General features: G+C 37.5%; 1 protein-coding gene across 7 annotated transcripts in view; it reads left to right on the forward strand.

The window, feature by feature from the left end:
* AVL9 (AVL9 cell migration associated) overlaps window positions 1–11,937 on the forward strand; it is a 42,902-nt gene extending 30,965 nt beyond the window's left edge. For 3 of the 7 annotated variants that reach the window (XM_054192540.1, XM_054192539.1, XM_054192542.1), the window contains 6 exons: window positions 749–883; window positions 1,706–1,925; window positions 3,288–3,405; window positions 4,259–4,312; window positions 6,340–6,428; window positions 7,304–11,937. In XM_054192540.1, the coding sequence (XP_054048515.1) occupies window positions 749–883; window positions 1,706–1,925; window positions 3,288–3,405; window positions 4,259–4,312; window positions 6,340–6,428; window positions 7,304–7,398 (711 nt within the window). In that variant the 3' untranslated portion in view covers window positions 7,399–11,937. Of the gene's footprint in view, window positions 1–748; window positions 884–1,705; window positions 1,926–3,287; window positions 3,406–4,258; window positions 4,313–6,323; window positions 6,429–7,303 lie in introns of those variants that run through there. The other 4 variants (XR_008465015.1, XR_008465014.1, XR_008465016.1 and 1 more) reach the window with 4 other exon arrangements.
* Window positions 11,938–15,339: the final 3,402 nt, after the last annotated feature.

Here is a 15,339-nt window from a genome sequence, read left to right on the forward strand (position 1 = left end):
CTTTATGCAGTTGAACAGCTGGAATTAGACTTGAGTATTAGACTTCAGGGGTGTTTTGATCCTCTATTTGAAAATAAAATTACAATACCTACAGCTGCTTCTCAATGATCTCTCAATGACTTACCTCAAAGCCTTTTTTTCAAAATGTTTGGGGTTTTTTTGAATTGGAATGTGGGATTAACTTACAAGCATGGAATGGCTAAAAAGCACAGTGCATTGCTTTCTCTCCTGCTCTTTCTTAAAGCAGGCATGCATATACTTATCAAAAATTGATTGCTATCTCTGGAGCCTGGAAATCTCTATCTACAAAATGTGGATAGCAGTCTGTAGCTTTCCCACATTATGTGCCTCAGGACTACCAGAATACATCCTGGTATGCAAGTGCAGAGATGAATCTTTATCTCCACTGACTTCTTGCCTCTGAACTGACCTGAGACCTCACCCTTGTTTTATACTGCTTGTTCTGTTGCCTTATAAATACATTTGATTTGTGTCCTTTGCATTGTATTTCAGTTTCAGTCCTGACACTGAAAGGCAATACAACCTCTTGAAAAATTTAATTCATGTGGAATCTGGTTGCTTTGCTTTGCAGATGTAAGGTAGCAAAGCAATAGAGAAATTGGCTGAAATTGTAATAACGAAGGTTTGTTCTGGGGGGAATGTGCTGGCTTTTATTAGGAAGATAGAGATTATTTTATTAATTTTTTTTGACCTTATGTTAATCCTCTACATGTCTCTGTTACTTTAGGGGTACCTTTGTTTGCCATACATGGCACTGCAGCAGCATCATCTCCTGTCAGATGTAGCAGTCCGTGGCTTTGTTGCAGGAGCCACTAATATCCTGTTCCGTCAGCAGAAACATCTGAGCGATGCAATTGTGGAAGTATGAATCTTTGCATTTGAACCTCTTTGACTAGAGAGTGGGGTGGGGGGAAATAAGACGTTGCATTCTAAGTATAACTTTAAAATCTCATGTTCATGCCTAAATTTTGAATTACTTCCATATGAAATAAATTCTTAAATGCAGAAGCTTATTGAATTTTTATAGTTTGTTAGGATAGGACTAGATAAGCTGTGCAAAATAATACATGTCTTTCTGTATAGTTTTATATCCAATATTTGAATTTGCAGGGCACTTCTTAAATTTTTATTTTGTTGCTGGTGTAATTTTACTTCTCGTGTCCTGGGCTTTTTTTCATGACTTAGTAATAAGGTCTTCAAAAATAAGTGCTTGCAGCTGAAAAACAGGTACAATTGGATAATAAAGCACGTTACTATTGACTTCCTTCTGATTTAATCAAGACAAGAGGTTAAAAAAAGTATCTAAGATAGCACTGTGCCAGTTCTAGCAAATAGATAGGACTATGTAATCAGCATTCTGTAACCTACATACAGGTAACCAACTTAATAATTTGAAGTGATAATCAAAGAGCCTCTAGGAAAAAAACATGTGAGCACCCAACTTCTCCTGCCAAATCCTGTCGAATAAGCAGCTTTTACTGTGTGCCAGGAAGATGATCCGATTCTGATTATATTAGAGCAACATCTCACTTTCTGAGAACAGTTAATTCATTATTTCCTTGGCTGTTTGTTTCTTCTTGATATTTTGTGGGACTGTGGGTTTAGATTTAGGTAGCAAGATATAGTAGTATATATAAGCAGTTTTATTTAGATAAATGTTTACCCTTGGAATTATTTCAAACAGATAGAAGATGCTCATGTACAAATCCACGATCCAGAACTTCGTAAGATCCTGAACCCAACAACCGCTGACCTAAGATTTGCCGATTACTTGGTGAAGCATGTAACTGAGAACAGAGATGATGTTTTCCTTGATGGCACTGGATGGGAAGGAGGAGATGAGTGGATCAGGGCTCAGTTCAGTGCTTATCTTCATGCACTGCTTGCTGCGGTGCTGCAACCAGGTAGAACAGATGCCTTGTCTAGGGACTGAGATGAGGGTCGGTGTAATAAGCATTTGTGTTGTGTGGCCTATCATTGGATCTCCCTCTGCCTAAAGTTTAATTTTAGCTGCTTTTTCAGTTGTCCTTGGCTATTCTTTTTATTCTTTGACAAGCTTATTACTAATTGTTTTGTCACAGGCTTACAGACACTTTCTTCTTCAACTGTCACCACCTCCTTGATTTAATTAAACTTTCCTCATAAGTAGAAATATCTGAAATCCCCATATATGATGAGACTTTTACAAACTTGTATCTTACTTGTATCTTACAAACTCCTTTGCAACCTGAAATTAATTCTGGGGAACTAATTGGATTCAAGGAGACATGAAATTAAGTGTCTGTCTTCAGGAAGTTTTACTAGGCTGTTCCATCTCTTTTCCCTTCCTGCCATAGTCTTAAGCAGGGACTCGCATAGGTAAGAAGTTGCCATCTGGAGGCTTTATAAGTTTGTGTTTTCTGGAGCTTAACATTTTTTGTCTCAACTTGGAGGGAATTCTCTATGTTCCAGTGTTTTGTGCGTGAATGTAGCTAAAAAAATCAGTAGTTTATTTGTGGAAAACGTTTAGTTTGCCCAGCACTGACCCTGTTAACTTCATTCTCATCATAATTGCTCTCTGTTCACGTGAATTAACTAAATCAGATCTTGTTCTGTGGTATTTGTGAAAAAACATGGGACTGAGACTTGATTTTTTACAGTCTGGAAGGTGCTAAGTTCTTTATTGGACAACATTAGGATGATTATCTGATTGATATGAAATGTCAGGGTTGTCTAGAAACTCATACTGCTTCACTGGCTGTCTCTAAAATAATTTCCTATACTCTTCTGTATTTTAAAGGGGATATTATAAGTTTATTCCGCAGTAGTTCATTCTGCAGTTTTGGAGTGGATTTGGGGTTTACTAAATTTGAATGAGTAGTAATGTAGTACAGCAAGTAGTACTACACCGTAGTCCCAGTGTAACTGAGCAAGACCAATGCAAAGGATGGGGTTTTTTCTTAGTTGCTGTGTGGCCATTCTCTGCTCTTTCCTGTCTTTTCTTAGTGAATAAGTTGCGGCCTATGTTTGGATGACCTTCCCACCCCCATACAGTTGAGCTCTTTACTAAGAACTTTGTAAACCAATTTAAAAAAAAAAGAGAGAGAAGTATTTTTTTAAGCTTTTTTTTCTTTTTTTTTTCCTCCTGGCTTTGTATATTTGGGACACTTTGATTTGATAAGAGCCTAGAAAATTTTAATTTTTCTTTACAAGAAAAAAAGTAATTTGTCTTGTCTAACATCTCTAATGAATTGCTGCAAACTCTCGTCTTCATTTTAATTTATCAGACAGTGAAAAAACTTTGTCAGACTTCGGAACAGCATTTGTAGCAGCCTGGAAAAATACCCACAACTACAGAGTATGGAATAGCAACAAGCATCCAGCTCTTGCAGAGGTAAATTCTAGGTAAGGAACCATCTTTTTTTAACTATTTATTTAAATTTTTTAGCATTTAACATGGATAGCTTTTAGTATGTGTAGTCAGGCACACCATTCTGTAGAATTACAGTGTTCCCCTTGTTCCTCCTACAAAGCTCTGAGGGTGAAACTTTGGGGCCCTCTAAGTAAGGAAACTGAGTATTTCTGTTCATCAATACCTTATTGTAATTCTGGGGTATAGTTTTATGAAGAAAAATGTATCCAGTGTCAGAAATGAAACTTTTTCCTGTTGATTGTTGGCTGTTCCCAGCTATAGAAAGTTCGTCATTCCTCAGGAATTGTCCTCAGATGGTTCTGCTTTTTATTAATTGCTTCCAGGTATCCAGGGAATAGCTGTGTCCAGGATTGTCACTGAGAGGGATGGAGGGGAGCCTGCTGTTTTATGTTGCATCTTCTATACTTTAGATTGTTTTATGTGTATTTTCACTCAAAGATGAGATGATTCCAGGCTTGGTGACACTGTTGGCTGTGCATGTGTTGTGTTGAGGATGGGTTATTACAGTACTGCAGGGAGTTCTGTTTGCTTTTGCTTTGTCAGCTGCTGTAGTCTGAATGAGGTTTTTCTTTAGACCTACGAAGCTCTTTTGATCTACCTAAGGGATCTTTTTTTCTTTTCTTTCGCTAGCTCATAAGAAATCTAAGGTTGAATAGTCACTGGGACCTAGCCTTCTGTAAAGTGATATGGTAGTATGTCTACAAAAGTTTGTTTTGGGTTTTTTTGTAAGCTACAGAGAGAAGTACAACTAATAATTGTGTGATATGGATTCATCATGAAAAAATAAATACTTAATGTTTTCTCGGGTTTTTCCTCCTCTTCTAGCCACCCATTCCAAGGACAGTACTCTGTATCAGATGTGAAGTTGAGATTGTCACAGTAAGTATATGGTACTTTGATTTGTATTTTTTTTAAAGAGTGGTCAAATATTAGTAACTGCATAACTGTTGCTATGATGAACTAAACAAAATAATGATTTAAATTGGCCATGTACATGAAACTATACTCAATGTTCTCTTGCAAAACATCACCACATCTAAAGATGGATAATTTCCTGAAATAGGGAAAAACAGTGCTAATGTACTATTTTCAGTTGGACTTTACATAAGAGCCCTGATTTTTTTTTTTTTTTTTTTGCATTGCAATTATAAGGCTTTTGTATATTTATTTTTGAATTGTAAACTAAAGCTGTTAAAACTTCCATTAGTACTTTTCTGTATGTTGACTGGAGGTCTCATTAATAGGAGAAAACAGTTGTTTTTTTTTTTTTTTTTAAATTAGCTGGTGTTTAATACAGCATTGTTCTAAAACTCTCAAAGTTCACTGTATATGTGCTGAGACATGGTTCAGTTTCTTCAGTTCAGAAGTTTAAAATGAGTTTCACATAATCTCTTATTGCACCATACTCAACTGAACTTTAAGTTGGTCTCAGCTCTTACCTGTAGTATTCAAGTCTAAAACTCAGTGGTGCTTGTTATTCCTGCAGCTGAAGCCCAAATTCAGTCTTGGAGCTGCAGTTAACTGATCCTTCTTGTTTATGCACCAAGCAAAATAGATTGCTTTCTCACTTAGCTGTGTTGGCCATAAAATGTCAAGAGACTGCTTCTTTAAGATGCCTATAAATGAGCAATACCTATGTGCTGCTGATTCTGCACCTGCCTTGATCGTAGACGGTTATTTTCAGTACACTGTGAGCAGACCTAAAACACACGCTAACACAGAAGAACAGCTTGAGGAATAAAAAGGTTCAGACTTCATCCCGCTGAATCTTTTTGTTGCTTTTGCTGACCAGTGACAGGTTAAGTTTCCGTGGTGGCGATTGAGAATGCAAATGAATCAAGATTTACCTTAAGGTAATTGCCTTCAATAAGGTGCATGCTGATAGTAGCTCTTATTATTAATGGATGGTCTTTGTAGAAAGACTAAATGTGAAAGATGTGGAGGTGTCTATAATCTTTTACTTGCTCCATTTCTGTGTGTGAAAGGGAAGATATTGACTCTTCGAACTAGCCTGAAATCAACGTAAATGGAACAGTAGTTCTTAGTGCGTCTCTAATAATAAATATTTTTACAGCTGTGTCTCTATTCTCCAGATGCAACTGTGCTATCAGATACTCATCAAAATTACTTGCTTTTGCAAACTGAGCCTGAACTTGTTCTTAGTGTACTCCCATTCTTTCTGCTTTTTGCATCTACACTGGAGATTCCGAAAGTGGGAAAAGAATGTGGCATGGTGTGGTGTTAAGTTTTACATAAATGGGTTTGAAAAGCCTGAAATATGGACTTGAATGTTACAATTTAAAACTAAATGAGATTATTTTCAAGTGGTTACACTTGTGCAATAGAACTGATTGCTTTTGTGCTTTCCTTTCCAAATGATGGTAGCATCTGTCATCTTTTTGCATTTCTTTAACAAGAGCATGAGTGTAAACTGTGTTTGACCAAAAATTTAATCTTAGGGCAAGATACAAAGTAAACGCTATTTAGAAAAAAGAATAAGGACTGATCCGGAACGCTTACTATTTTGTTTAAAGTTCATATATTATAGCTAAAACTTCTCAAAACTACTGCAAATCTGACTTTGTAATTTAGAACATAAATGTGTTTTTGTAAACATTTTGGAAAGGTACAAAGTGTATTGTATAAGAATGAACCACCGGGAATTTTGATTCCTGTCTTGCTGACAGTGTCCTTTGTTCCTCGGAGAAGCTTGCCTAACTGATCCGTGTGGATAAGATGCATGTAGCAATTACGGGATTGACCGTATATATAAAAAAACCCCTATATATATGTATGCTATATAAATCTGTGTGTGTATTGATATGTGTTTTACTATGTGTTTTAATTACATGTAGAGATAATAAGAAGTCAGTCAACTAACAGTCTTCAGTCTCTCTCTTGTTTAGCTCTGTGCAAAACAGTGAACGTGGGAAAAAGATTGGAAATGTGATGGCTTCTACTAGCCGAAATGTTGTACAAACAGGAAAAGCTGTAGGTAAGAAATTTATTTAAAACCAGCTTGCATCTAAGCTGTATCTTTCTTTGAAGAAGCATCCTATATCTCAGTTATATTTCGTTTTAATCCAAGTGTACTTTATAACATACCTACAAAACAGAGCAATATTTTGAGGGGTAAAGCTGCTGATTGAGGCCCTGTATGTTGTGTAATAGTGGAAAGAGAAGCAGCTAAACAAAGAAATAAAGTGTAAATTGCTTTTCCAGTGTGGGATGGAGATGAACTTGGGGAGAGATCTTCAGGTAAAAGCTTTCATATAATCTGGAAATGCTTAGACCACACCACCACCTTCTACATTGAGCTATTCTCCTTTTTATATCACTCTGACTGAAACTACCCAGAGCTGGTTGATATCATAGGAAGACTTTGTGTCAGTTGTGCCAATTTCCGCAGGTTTTGCAATAGTCTGTAGTTTTCCGGAAAAGCACTCGTTGCACTTGAACAGGGGCAACATCCCATTGTCATCTTGCAGTGCACGATAACGTGAGTTCACCCATTGAAGAATCTGATGGTTGTTCTGCAGTAGCTTTGCCAGAAACTGTTTAGCTTCCTCTTTTATTCCATTGGAGTCTTTCTACTCTTCTTGCTGTTGTACGCTCTGGCAGGGAGCACCTTTCGGCCCCAAGTCTAGCAAAGTCTTCCGGGGCAAAAGAGAACGTAGGCCATTTCTGCTGAGCTGCTGTGTTCAAATTCTTTGAATGTTGTCTGGCACAGACTCTGGACTTGGATTTTAAATCCCAAAACTGATTGTGTGGGGTTTGTTATTTGTTTGGGTTTTTTTAATTATTTTTTGTAGTATCTTAGTAATGATAACACTGCACTATCGACCTTCTTTCTTTTGTTCTGTAATGCAGGTCAATCAGTTGGAGGAGCCTTCACAAGTGCGAAATCAGCTATGTCATCGTGGTTTTCCACTTTTACACAGTCAACCCCAAGCCTTGGGGACTAAATGACGGTTTTGTACAATGCTGCTGAATATTTCAGGTGCAATGCTTTCAATGAGCTGTAAAAAGGCCACTCTAAAACATAGGAGTGGAGATTAACTACGCAGGACCAAAATAAGGCATATGTTGCTTGCAAGCAGACATGGAATATTATCATTTGGTTTCACTAGAAGTATAGAAGAATGGTGAGTGTCTCCATATAATGGGATGGCATTTGCAGTATACTGGTTGTATTTAAAATGACTACTTTTCTTTAAAACTGAGCCTTTATAAAGACATTAGCAAACAGGGCTTGTTGCAAGCCAAATGTGTTTGACTTTAGATTTGTACATTTTCTTGGATGTTGAAAATTATTTATGTAAACTAGTTATATTTTTCAATCCAAATAGCCAAATGTTTGTGGATTCTTGTTAGAAGTAAGCAGAGTATAAATACTGATTCCTCTTTCAGGTTGGATTTGAGAGCATCTCTGCAAAAAGTATATGGTGAAAACCCTTAAAGGGTTCAAGCCAGGTGGAACTTTCTTGCTTTCACCTGCAAAATAAAATCATCACGGGGCAGAGTAAGACTGTGGATGACTTAAGGGTTTTTTTTCCTTTCTCCTCTCTAGCCGTGTGCAGTTGTTTGCATTGATCTGGCTCTGGCTCTCTTTGTGTCCCCAAATCTGTGCGACAGTTGCGAAATCAGTATTTTCTTGATGTTATCCAGTAGGCCTTCATAACTTTGCATACGTTTTGGCTGTGTTTTTACCCTGGGATGTGAATGGGATTCCAGTTGGAGAGATCTCTTCAGGAAGAGTATTACAAAACAATTCTCCCAAATTGGGATTGGATCATAAACAGTTTTGCGAGGTCTTGCTCTATTATGATGTAATTACACCATCAATGTAGTTACATACATAAATGAATACAAAGTACTAAAAATGCTTAAAATTAGTACAGTAGCAAACTCTGTATTTTTTTTTTTTTGCCAGTAAAGTTATGAAGACTCTTCCAAACGAAAATCAACTATATTGATTTTCTGTGTCGACTCAGGGAATGTTCTGTTTGGATAACTACTTTTTTCATACAGAATTGAGAGGGTAACTGAAATGGCTCGGTTCGTATCCTTGTGTGAAGAAATATAATAGTTTATATGAAAAGATGTGGCATAATGCTGTATTTCGTATGTAACATGCATGCAGTATCTTCTGTATGCAAGCGTATTCCGCTTCCTACGTTTCCTGATTCTGAGATTATTTCCTGTTTCCCGCAACGTGCGTGCCGCTATATGCCTTCTAATATCCCCACGTAATAGCTGTTAACATTTTCTACATTACATTATCAAATGTTCCAACTTGCTGCAGTTAAAAGGCTTTTACTTTATTGCCTCATCCGTATCTGTCAGCATTTTGCCATGTTCTTTTCTGGGGCCAAGCCTTCAAGTCATGGTTATTTTTTCTGTTCCTCAAATAAAATACAGAAACTGTACAAAAGATGAACATGAAGGTTTGAATGTAATTTGTTTTAAGAAATTAATGTTCTAGTTTCTTTAGGTGCATTTGAAAAGCTAATAGAAAAGCCACACTTGTATCACATACTGTCCAACAACTTAGTTTTCAGTTCTCTTGCTTTGAACGGCAATTTGAAAACACAGGATCTGGTTTAAAGCCTTCATTAGTTTCTTTCCAGGAGAAACTAGATAGAATGGCTGTGGAAAACCTGAGAGAGTATACAGCTCATTTGAGTAGTTTCACTGGAGAAGGGCAAAAAAGGCCCCTAAAGTTCTACTAATCTGTTGCTTCTGACATAGAAGTAAAATGTATCTATAGAACTGCAACTATTGCTGCTGGTCTCTGTGTGTATTTCTGTATCTCCTAAAACTTCTGATGCTCTTTTCTATTTTATTCCACAGCTCTGTAATAGCCATTTATATCTTTTTCAAACGTTAAGTAATACTTGATATGCAGAAGAGCTCTGGTGAAATAAGACTAGGGCTGCATTTATTCGTGATGAGTCTAGAGCTTTCTGATTCAGCATGCAGATAAGAAAATAATCAAAAATAATCACTTGCTTTTGTGAAATGGCTAACGTATTATCTGCTGTCTGCGATTTAAGTGGTCAGGCTTCATGTTGTAGTGAAGCCTGAATACAGGTGCCTAAAGGATTTAAGCACCTATAAAACTAACTTAAGGCACACTATAGATAAATTCAGGCTTGGGAGCTCATGATGCGAGTTCTAGGAGCCAGGCAAGTTGTTGGTATTTATATGTACGAGGTATAGAAACAGGACCTTCAAGGATCCTTTTTCAATATCCCTGTCTTTGTCACCTCCTCACCTGAGTTTCTTCTGTAGAATTCTCCTATGCCCAAAATTTGTATAGCCAATTTGTATAGCTCTCTGCATTCCCCTTATTCCCACAGACTCCATCGCTGGCCCAGGGATATTAGAAAGCTGATTTTTTTATTTTTATTTTTATTTTTGGTAGATTGATCTGAGGAAAAGCAGAATGAGGTGCCCTCTGCAGTGCTAAGCTGATGCACAGCTGCTTGCTGCTTTGTACAGGGACTCTATTATGATACTTCACAGTATTTCTCTTACGGGGGAGAAGATCAGGCAGATCTTTCTCTGCTGTCTTTTTCCTACTGTCCCAGCTGTCTCTGTTGTGGAACCAAACATACCACCTGATTAAGAGTATTTTCCTTTCTTCACAAATGATAGAATAAGAAGCTTTTCTTCATTTTCAACCTTTTTAAGAACTGGCATCCTGCTAGCAAATTTTAAACTCAGTGATTAAGACTCATGCAACGGGTGGAGATGAACTGATCTTCGTGAGATGTGTTCTTCATTGACATGTATGCTTGCTCTTTGATATTTGCTTAAGCTTACTTTTGGGCTGTAGGAAGGCATGCAGTCACTGACGTTCATCTAAGTTCACGTAGTCCTGTTCTTAATTTAATGGTTGTAACCTCTTTAGTTAAATCCAATGCAAATGCAAGTTATTTTCCTCCCTTCTGTTTTAAAATTTCCAGTGCAAGCATTATTACTTAATCAGAAAGATTTAGGCAGTCGACTTCCATTTGAAAGACCCTGACATCCATTTCTGCACTGCAAGAAACACCGAATCCTAAACAAATTGGTGGTAGTGCCTCTAATGAGTCAACTGTGAAGCTGTCGTTATGGCTCTGTCATGATGTATGTTGCAAGGGTATTTCTGGCTGTCAACGTACAACATGAAGTGACTTCCAGGTAATACAGTAGCACATCTCTTGACCTTCTGGCGTCAAAAGCATCACCCTCTGCTTTTTGTATGTGCTGGTATTTGAGGAACTGCCTATTGAGCATAGGAGAGAAGATACAAGGCCCCAAAACTCCACAACACTTAAATATCATTGACCTAATATTTAATTTGACAAAAACGATCAGCATTTTTCATCAATCACTTTCACGTCACAGCCTGAATTCCTGTGCACATCTGACACATTTCCTCAAATACCACAATGTAATTATCATTTTTTTTTTAGATCAGCGTTCTAGTACATTGCACTTGTTTGACCTTCTGCGTCCGTTTTAAGCACCTTTGTAATTAAATTTAGTATTTTGCCTAAACAAGCTTCTGAGTTACATAGAAATTATTACTGAGCAGAGAAACTAACGTGGCAGTACTTAATTGTAATACTGAAGGCATGAGTGCAGTTTTTAAACATAGAAACTGTTGCTTGATAACTGAACATACAAGTAATGTATTTGATTTTTCTTGTGCTGCTTGAAAAATAAATACATCCGGCCTGTTTAAAGCTCTGTCTGCTCAAAAAGCTGTATTATTTTAAGATTAACCCCAGTAGAAGACACTTGAAGGCATCTGGTTTTGATATTGGTAGCTGCTTGTAATACACTTGGCAGTCCTTTTGAAATTTGTCTTCCATTTAAGCCAATTGTGGATGTTGCTTTTGCAAATTTAGGACGAGAGGATCCTTTAGTGTGACACTTTATTCCCTGTTGGGTACTGATCATTGTGAATTGATTAAAGTCTTCAGCAGGTCACAGACCTCTCTTACATCAGTTAAGAAGTTTAGGTATAACTGTAAAATTTTGATTGAGATTTAGCTTCAAAACAGTACGTAGTTTATTTGGATTGTGACATCTGGTCAAAATCAGGCTGCTGAATAAATTGATCTGCTGCACATCCAGCTCTCTGCTATAGTGAGCTATTTTAAAACTTCTACTGTAACTATCACTGTACCTAGCTGAGAATGATTTGGTAAATTGCTTTTTTGCAGTAGAAGGAAACCAACTGCCTTGAATAACAGTCAGATGTGAATTAGATGAGGCTTATGTCTAGAAAACGGTTACAGTTCTCTAAAATGCATTAAAATTTTTCTGACCGGATGCAAGTAGTTGTGCAAACACACTGAAAGATAAATTTACATCATGTTGTTTATGCGGTGTAATTTTACTTTCTTGCAGGTATTTAGTTTTCATTAAAAAGGGCAACATGGAGAGTATTCATTAAAGGCAGAATCACTACGTTATTGTAATATGATTAAAGATGTATGACAAATTGCTTCATGGTGTTTTGAGTCTTTAATACTGTAGGGGAGGAGAGACTGACTTAAAAAAAGCAGGCACAGAGCTTTCGTTCTGTGATGTTTCTGGTCTTGACCCCATTCTTTATCGAATATTAGAAGTAGTGTTTGGATTCATAAAAATAAAAAAAATAGGGAGCTGGATCACTTCTGTTAGTGTCAGTTAAACAGCAAATCTTGTTTGGATTACCTCATTCCCCATAAACTGACATCATAGGGGTGCACAACATCTGTACACAGATGGCTTAATCTTGGTTGTAGTGGAACATGGAAGTCCAGCTGTGTTGTTGAGTCCTTCTGTATAGGTTCAAAATTGCCTAATTGTACATTGCTCCTTCTGTAACATTGCATTCCAAAATCAACTGAAAGAAAATAAGATTATTTTTTTGTTAACTTCCCTGCCTGAATTTACTGACTAATACTGATGAAAGCATAATTACTATTTGCCTCAATAGTAGCAGAGAAGCACCTACAAAATCCTCTTTTCTTGTGTTAATCTGGATCACCAAGAAAGTAGCAGTGCTTTCTAGACCAGGTGAGCGTAAAGAAAAGAAAGAATGTTTATACTGAAGGCAGGACAGTTATCTAAAGGAAGTCAGATGTAGACATATTTTGTTATCTTAAAAGCAATGTGGGGAATGACATCACTTGTGTGCTATATGCAACAGATGGAAAATTCTGAAGAGGCAAACTCAGCTGGTCTCTTATCTCTGAATTCAGAGACTATGAAATGCACCTAGAAGTGGAGACTTTAAAAGTGCTGGCATACCAGCGAGTGGCAAAAAATAACGCTGAGCTTAAGGTATTGTCTAATACAACCTCTGGATACTGACCTTTGCTGCTCTTCATGAAACGTGCGTGTATGTGGTTTGATGTGTGTAATGCTGCGTCAAAGAGCTGGCTGAAGAGTCTGTCCACTCCTAAGGTGTGGAACTCCTTTCTCATGTTTTTCTCTTAGACAAAAACACATGCTTGTAGTTCAATTAGCTAGCCATGCCTCTTGCACTTTCTAAATCTCAGCATCGAGATTTAGCTTGATGTTTAGCACGTAACCCGAACAGACTTTAAGGTCTACGTTACATCACTACCTTTTTAGCACCTTTTATTGTCCTGTTTACTGGGATCATATTAATGTAACAGAGGTGCCTAAGAGTGTGTGTATATACTCAATACAGTTTACTATTTTAAGCGATGAAGTCACATAATGCTTCAGGTGACGAGTCATACTGTAGCACTTCAGTAATGGTGTACAAACAATGCTTAAACCCTTTCTTTGCTGAAACAAAGGTATCTAGTTTCACAAGTTAGACCAGGCCGCAGAAGAGCTATGTGTTTTCAGAGCAGCAGGGGAGAAAAGCACACAGAGAGATACTTTTAAGTATTCTGTTTCACCTTTGTGCCTGTCCCATCTTCTCCATTAGCCCTTTCTTCCACGTCAGAGTTTCTGTAACTTGCTCTCACACACTAGTTCACGCTGTTTACCAACCGCTTCCATACTAGAACATGTGTGGAGATGTACAGATTTCATACAGGCTGCCTCCCAGCATCATGAGCAATGCCTGTGTTTTATTCTGTCTGCTAGCACTCCTCCTCCAGGCTATAAGCTCTGTGAGTAAGAACTCCGGCTTGCTGAATTGGACTCATGATAAATGTTGTAGGAGGGAGAGATTTTAAATAATTCCAGAGTGGAACTAAACAGAACTTTGTCTGGCTAATAGGCTGAGCGTGAAGTGGAAAGAAACTGGTTTTAAGGGCGAGCCTCCTCCAGAGTCTGCCTAAAAGCTCCTTTCATGTAGGAATCCAGATCCAAAAAACAATTTGAAGTTAGCTGTAAATGGGAAACAGAGGAGGAAACACACCAGCCTGCTAATAGATTCAGTGGTCTGCAGGTGTTCCTTAGCTGTACTGCAATGGGGCAGGTCCTTGTGCACCTAAACAGAAGCACTGAGAAGTGAAAGGAGAAATGTTGTGAAAAGCAGGGCTTTAAATCTTCTTAAAAGTCATCATTTAAAAATTTTATCAAATTATTTTCCCGCAGAATTAACTATCCACCTGATCCTGTTTCTCTGTAAAGCTTGACCCAGTTCACTGCCCTAGATCTGACTATTCCCCTTAGAACAAAAGTTAAACTTGCAATTAGGTATGCATTTAAACAATTGTAAAAATGAGTGGATGTATTACAAATTAGCAGAGGCCAGACCACATCTTTTTATTACTTCCAGGTGGGGGGAACTGAAGCTACGAAGGACTAACTTAAAGTAGCTCTACCAGAAAAGAAGCAAACTTTTTGCAAATACAGCAAAGCTTGAGGACATACAAAGTTGATTCACTGAAACTTGTACGCAAGTGTACTTCAAAGCCAAGTACAGGTTAGATAGATAGGCTGGTATTAAGCTGAAGCTTTGTAGTAAGATACTAGTTTAGAGCTCTGTGAAGGCTTTAATCATATTTGCTCCATTTATGAAATGAGAACTGCATTTTTTTCCAGCTGCTGTCTTTGTTCCCACAAAGAGAAGTCTTTCTCTAATTCCACCACTAGTGGCCATTTCCAGGCACGTGACAACACTTTGCCTGCACAGTTTCATTCTCAAATTATTGTGCAAGGAAAGAATTTAGACGAGAATTGCTTTTGCCAGCTGTGTTTTCCTTTGGGGTTGAATACCGACTGCAGCAACTAGTTGTATAAGTGAACTCATAGTAAGCATGTCTTTAACAGAGTCACTGGATAGCTGCTCACCACTTGACTAGTCTTGTCTTTAAGTACTATATTATTAATAATAAATTAAATAAGGTGCTATGTCATCTTAGACTATATAAAATAAAAAAATGCAGGTAATATCTAGAAACAATATAAAAATAATATATGAAAAAATGCAGATTAGCAGGAAGTAATGTAGGCCATCTGTATTTTAAAAGATGTTCCTAAATGCATAAAATCAAGGACAGTTCTCCTAGATTCTGGGAGGCAACTGTGACTTACAGCCACTGCATTTTAGTTACCTATTTCTTACTCAAACTTACCTTTTTTCTCCTTTGGTAAGAAACTATGCATAAGACTTTAAAGTTGAAAGTTCTCAGTAACCGAACAAAGCCCCTGTGCTCCTTCACTTGCTATAGATCATCTGCACTTCAAGAACATGGGCTTGCCCTAAAGCCTAATGCAGCCTGGTAACAGTAGGCTGAAGGGAGAATGACCCACAGAACTGAGCAGTTACTGGCTGGAGTTACTAGGATACCACTCAGGTTTTTGCTGGAGGTATGTGATTTTCCAAATAGCATTATAAAGTAGTGTCGCTGTTTTAACATATATTCCCTCAAAAAGGCTCACGACTGGACATCCCAAGCTACATGAAAGCAATATAAACAGACTTATCAGCAGGA

The sequence above is a fragment of the Rissa tridactyla genome, chromosome 2 (genome assembly GCF_028500815.1).
Source record: "Rissa tridactyla isolate bRisTri1 chromosome 2, bRisTri1.patW.cur.20221130, whole genome shotgun sequence".
NCBI classification, from domain to species: domain Eukaryota; kingdom Metazoa; phylum Chordata; class Aves; order Charadriiformes; family Laridae; genus Rissa; species Rissa tridactyla.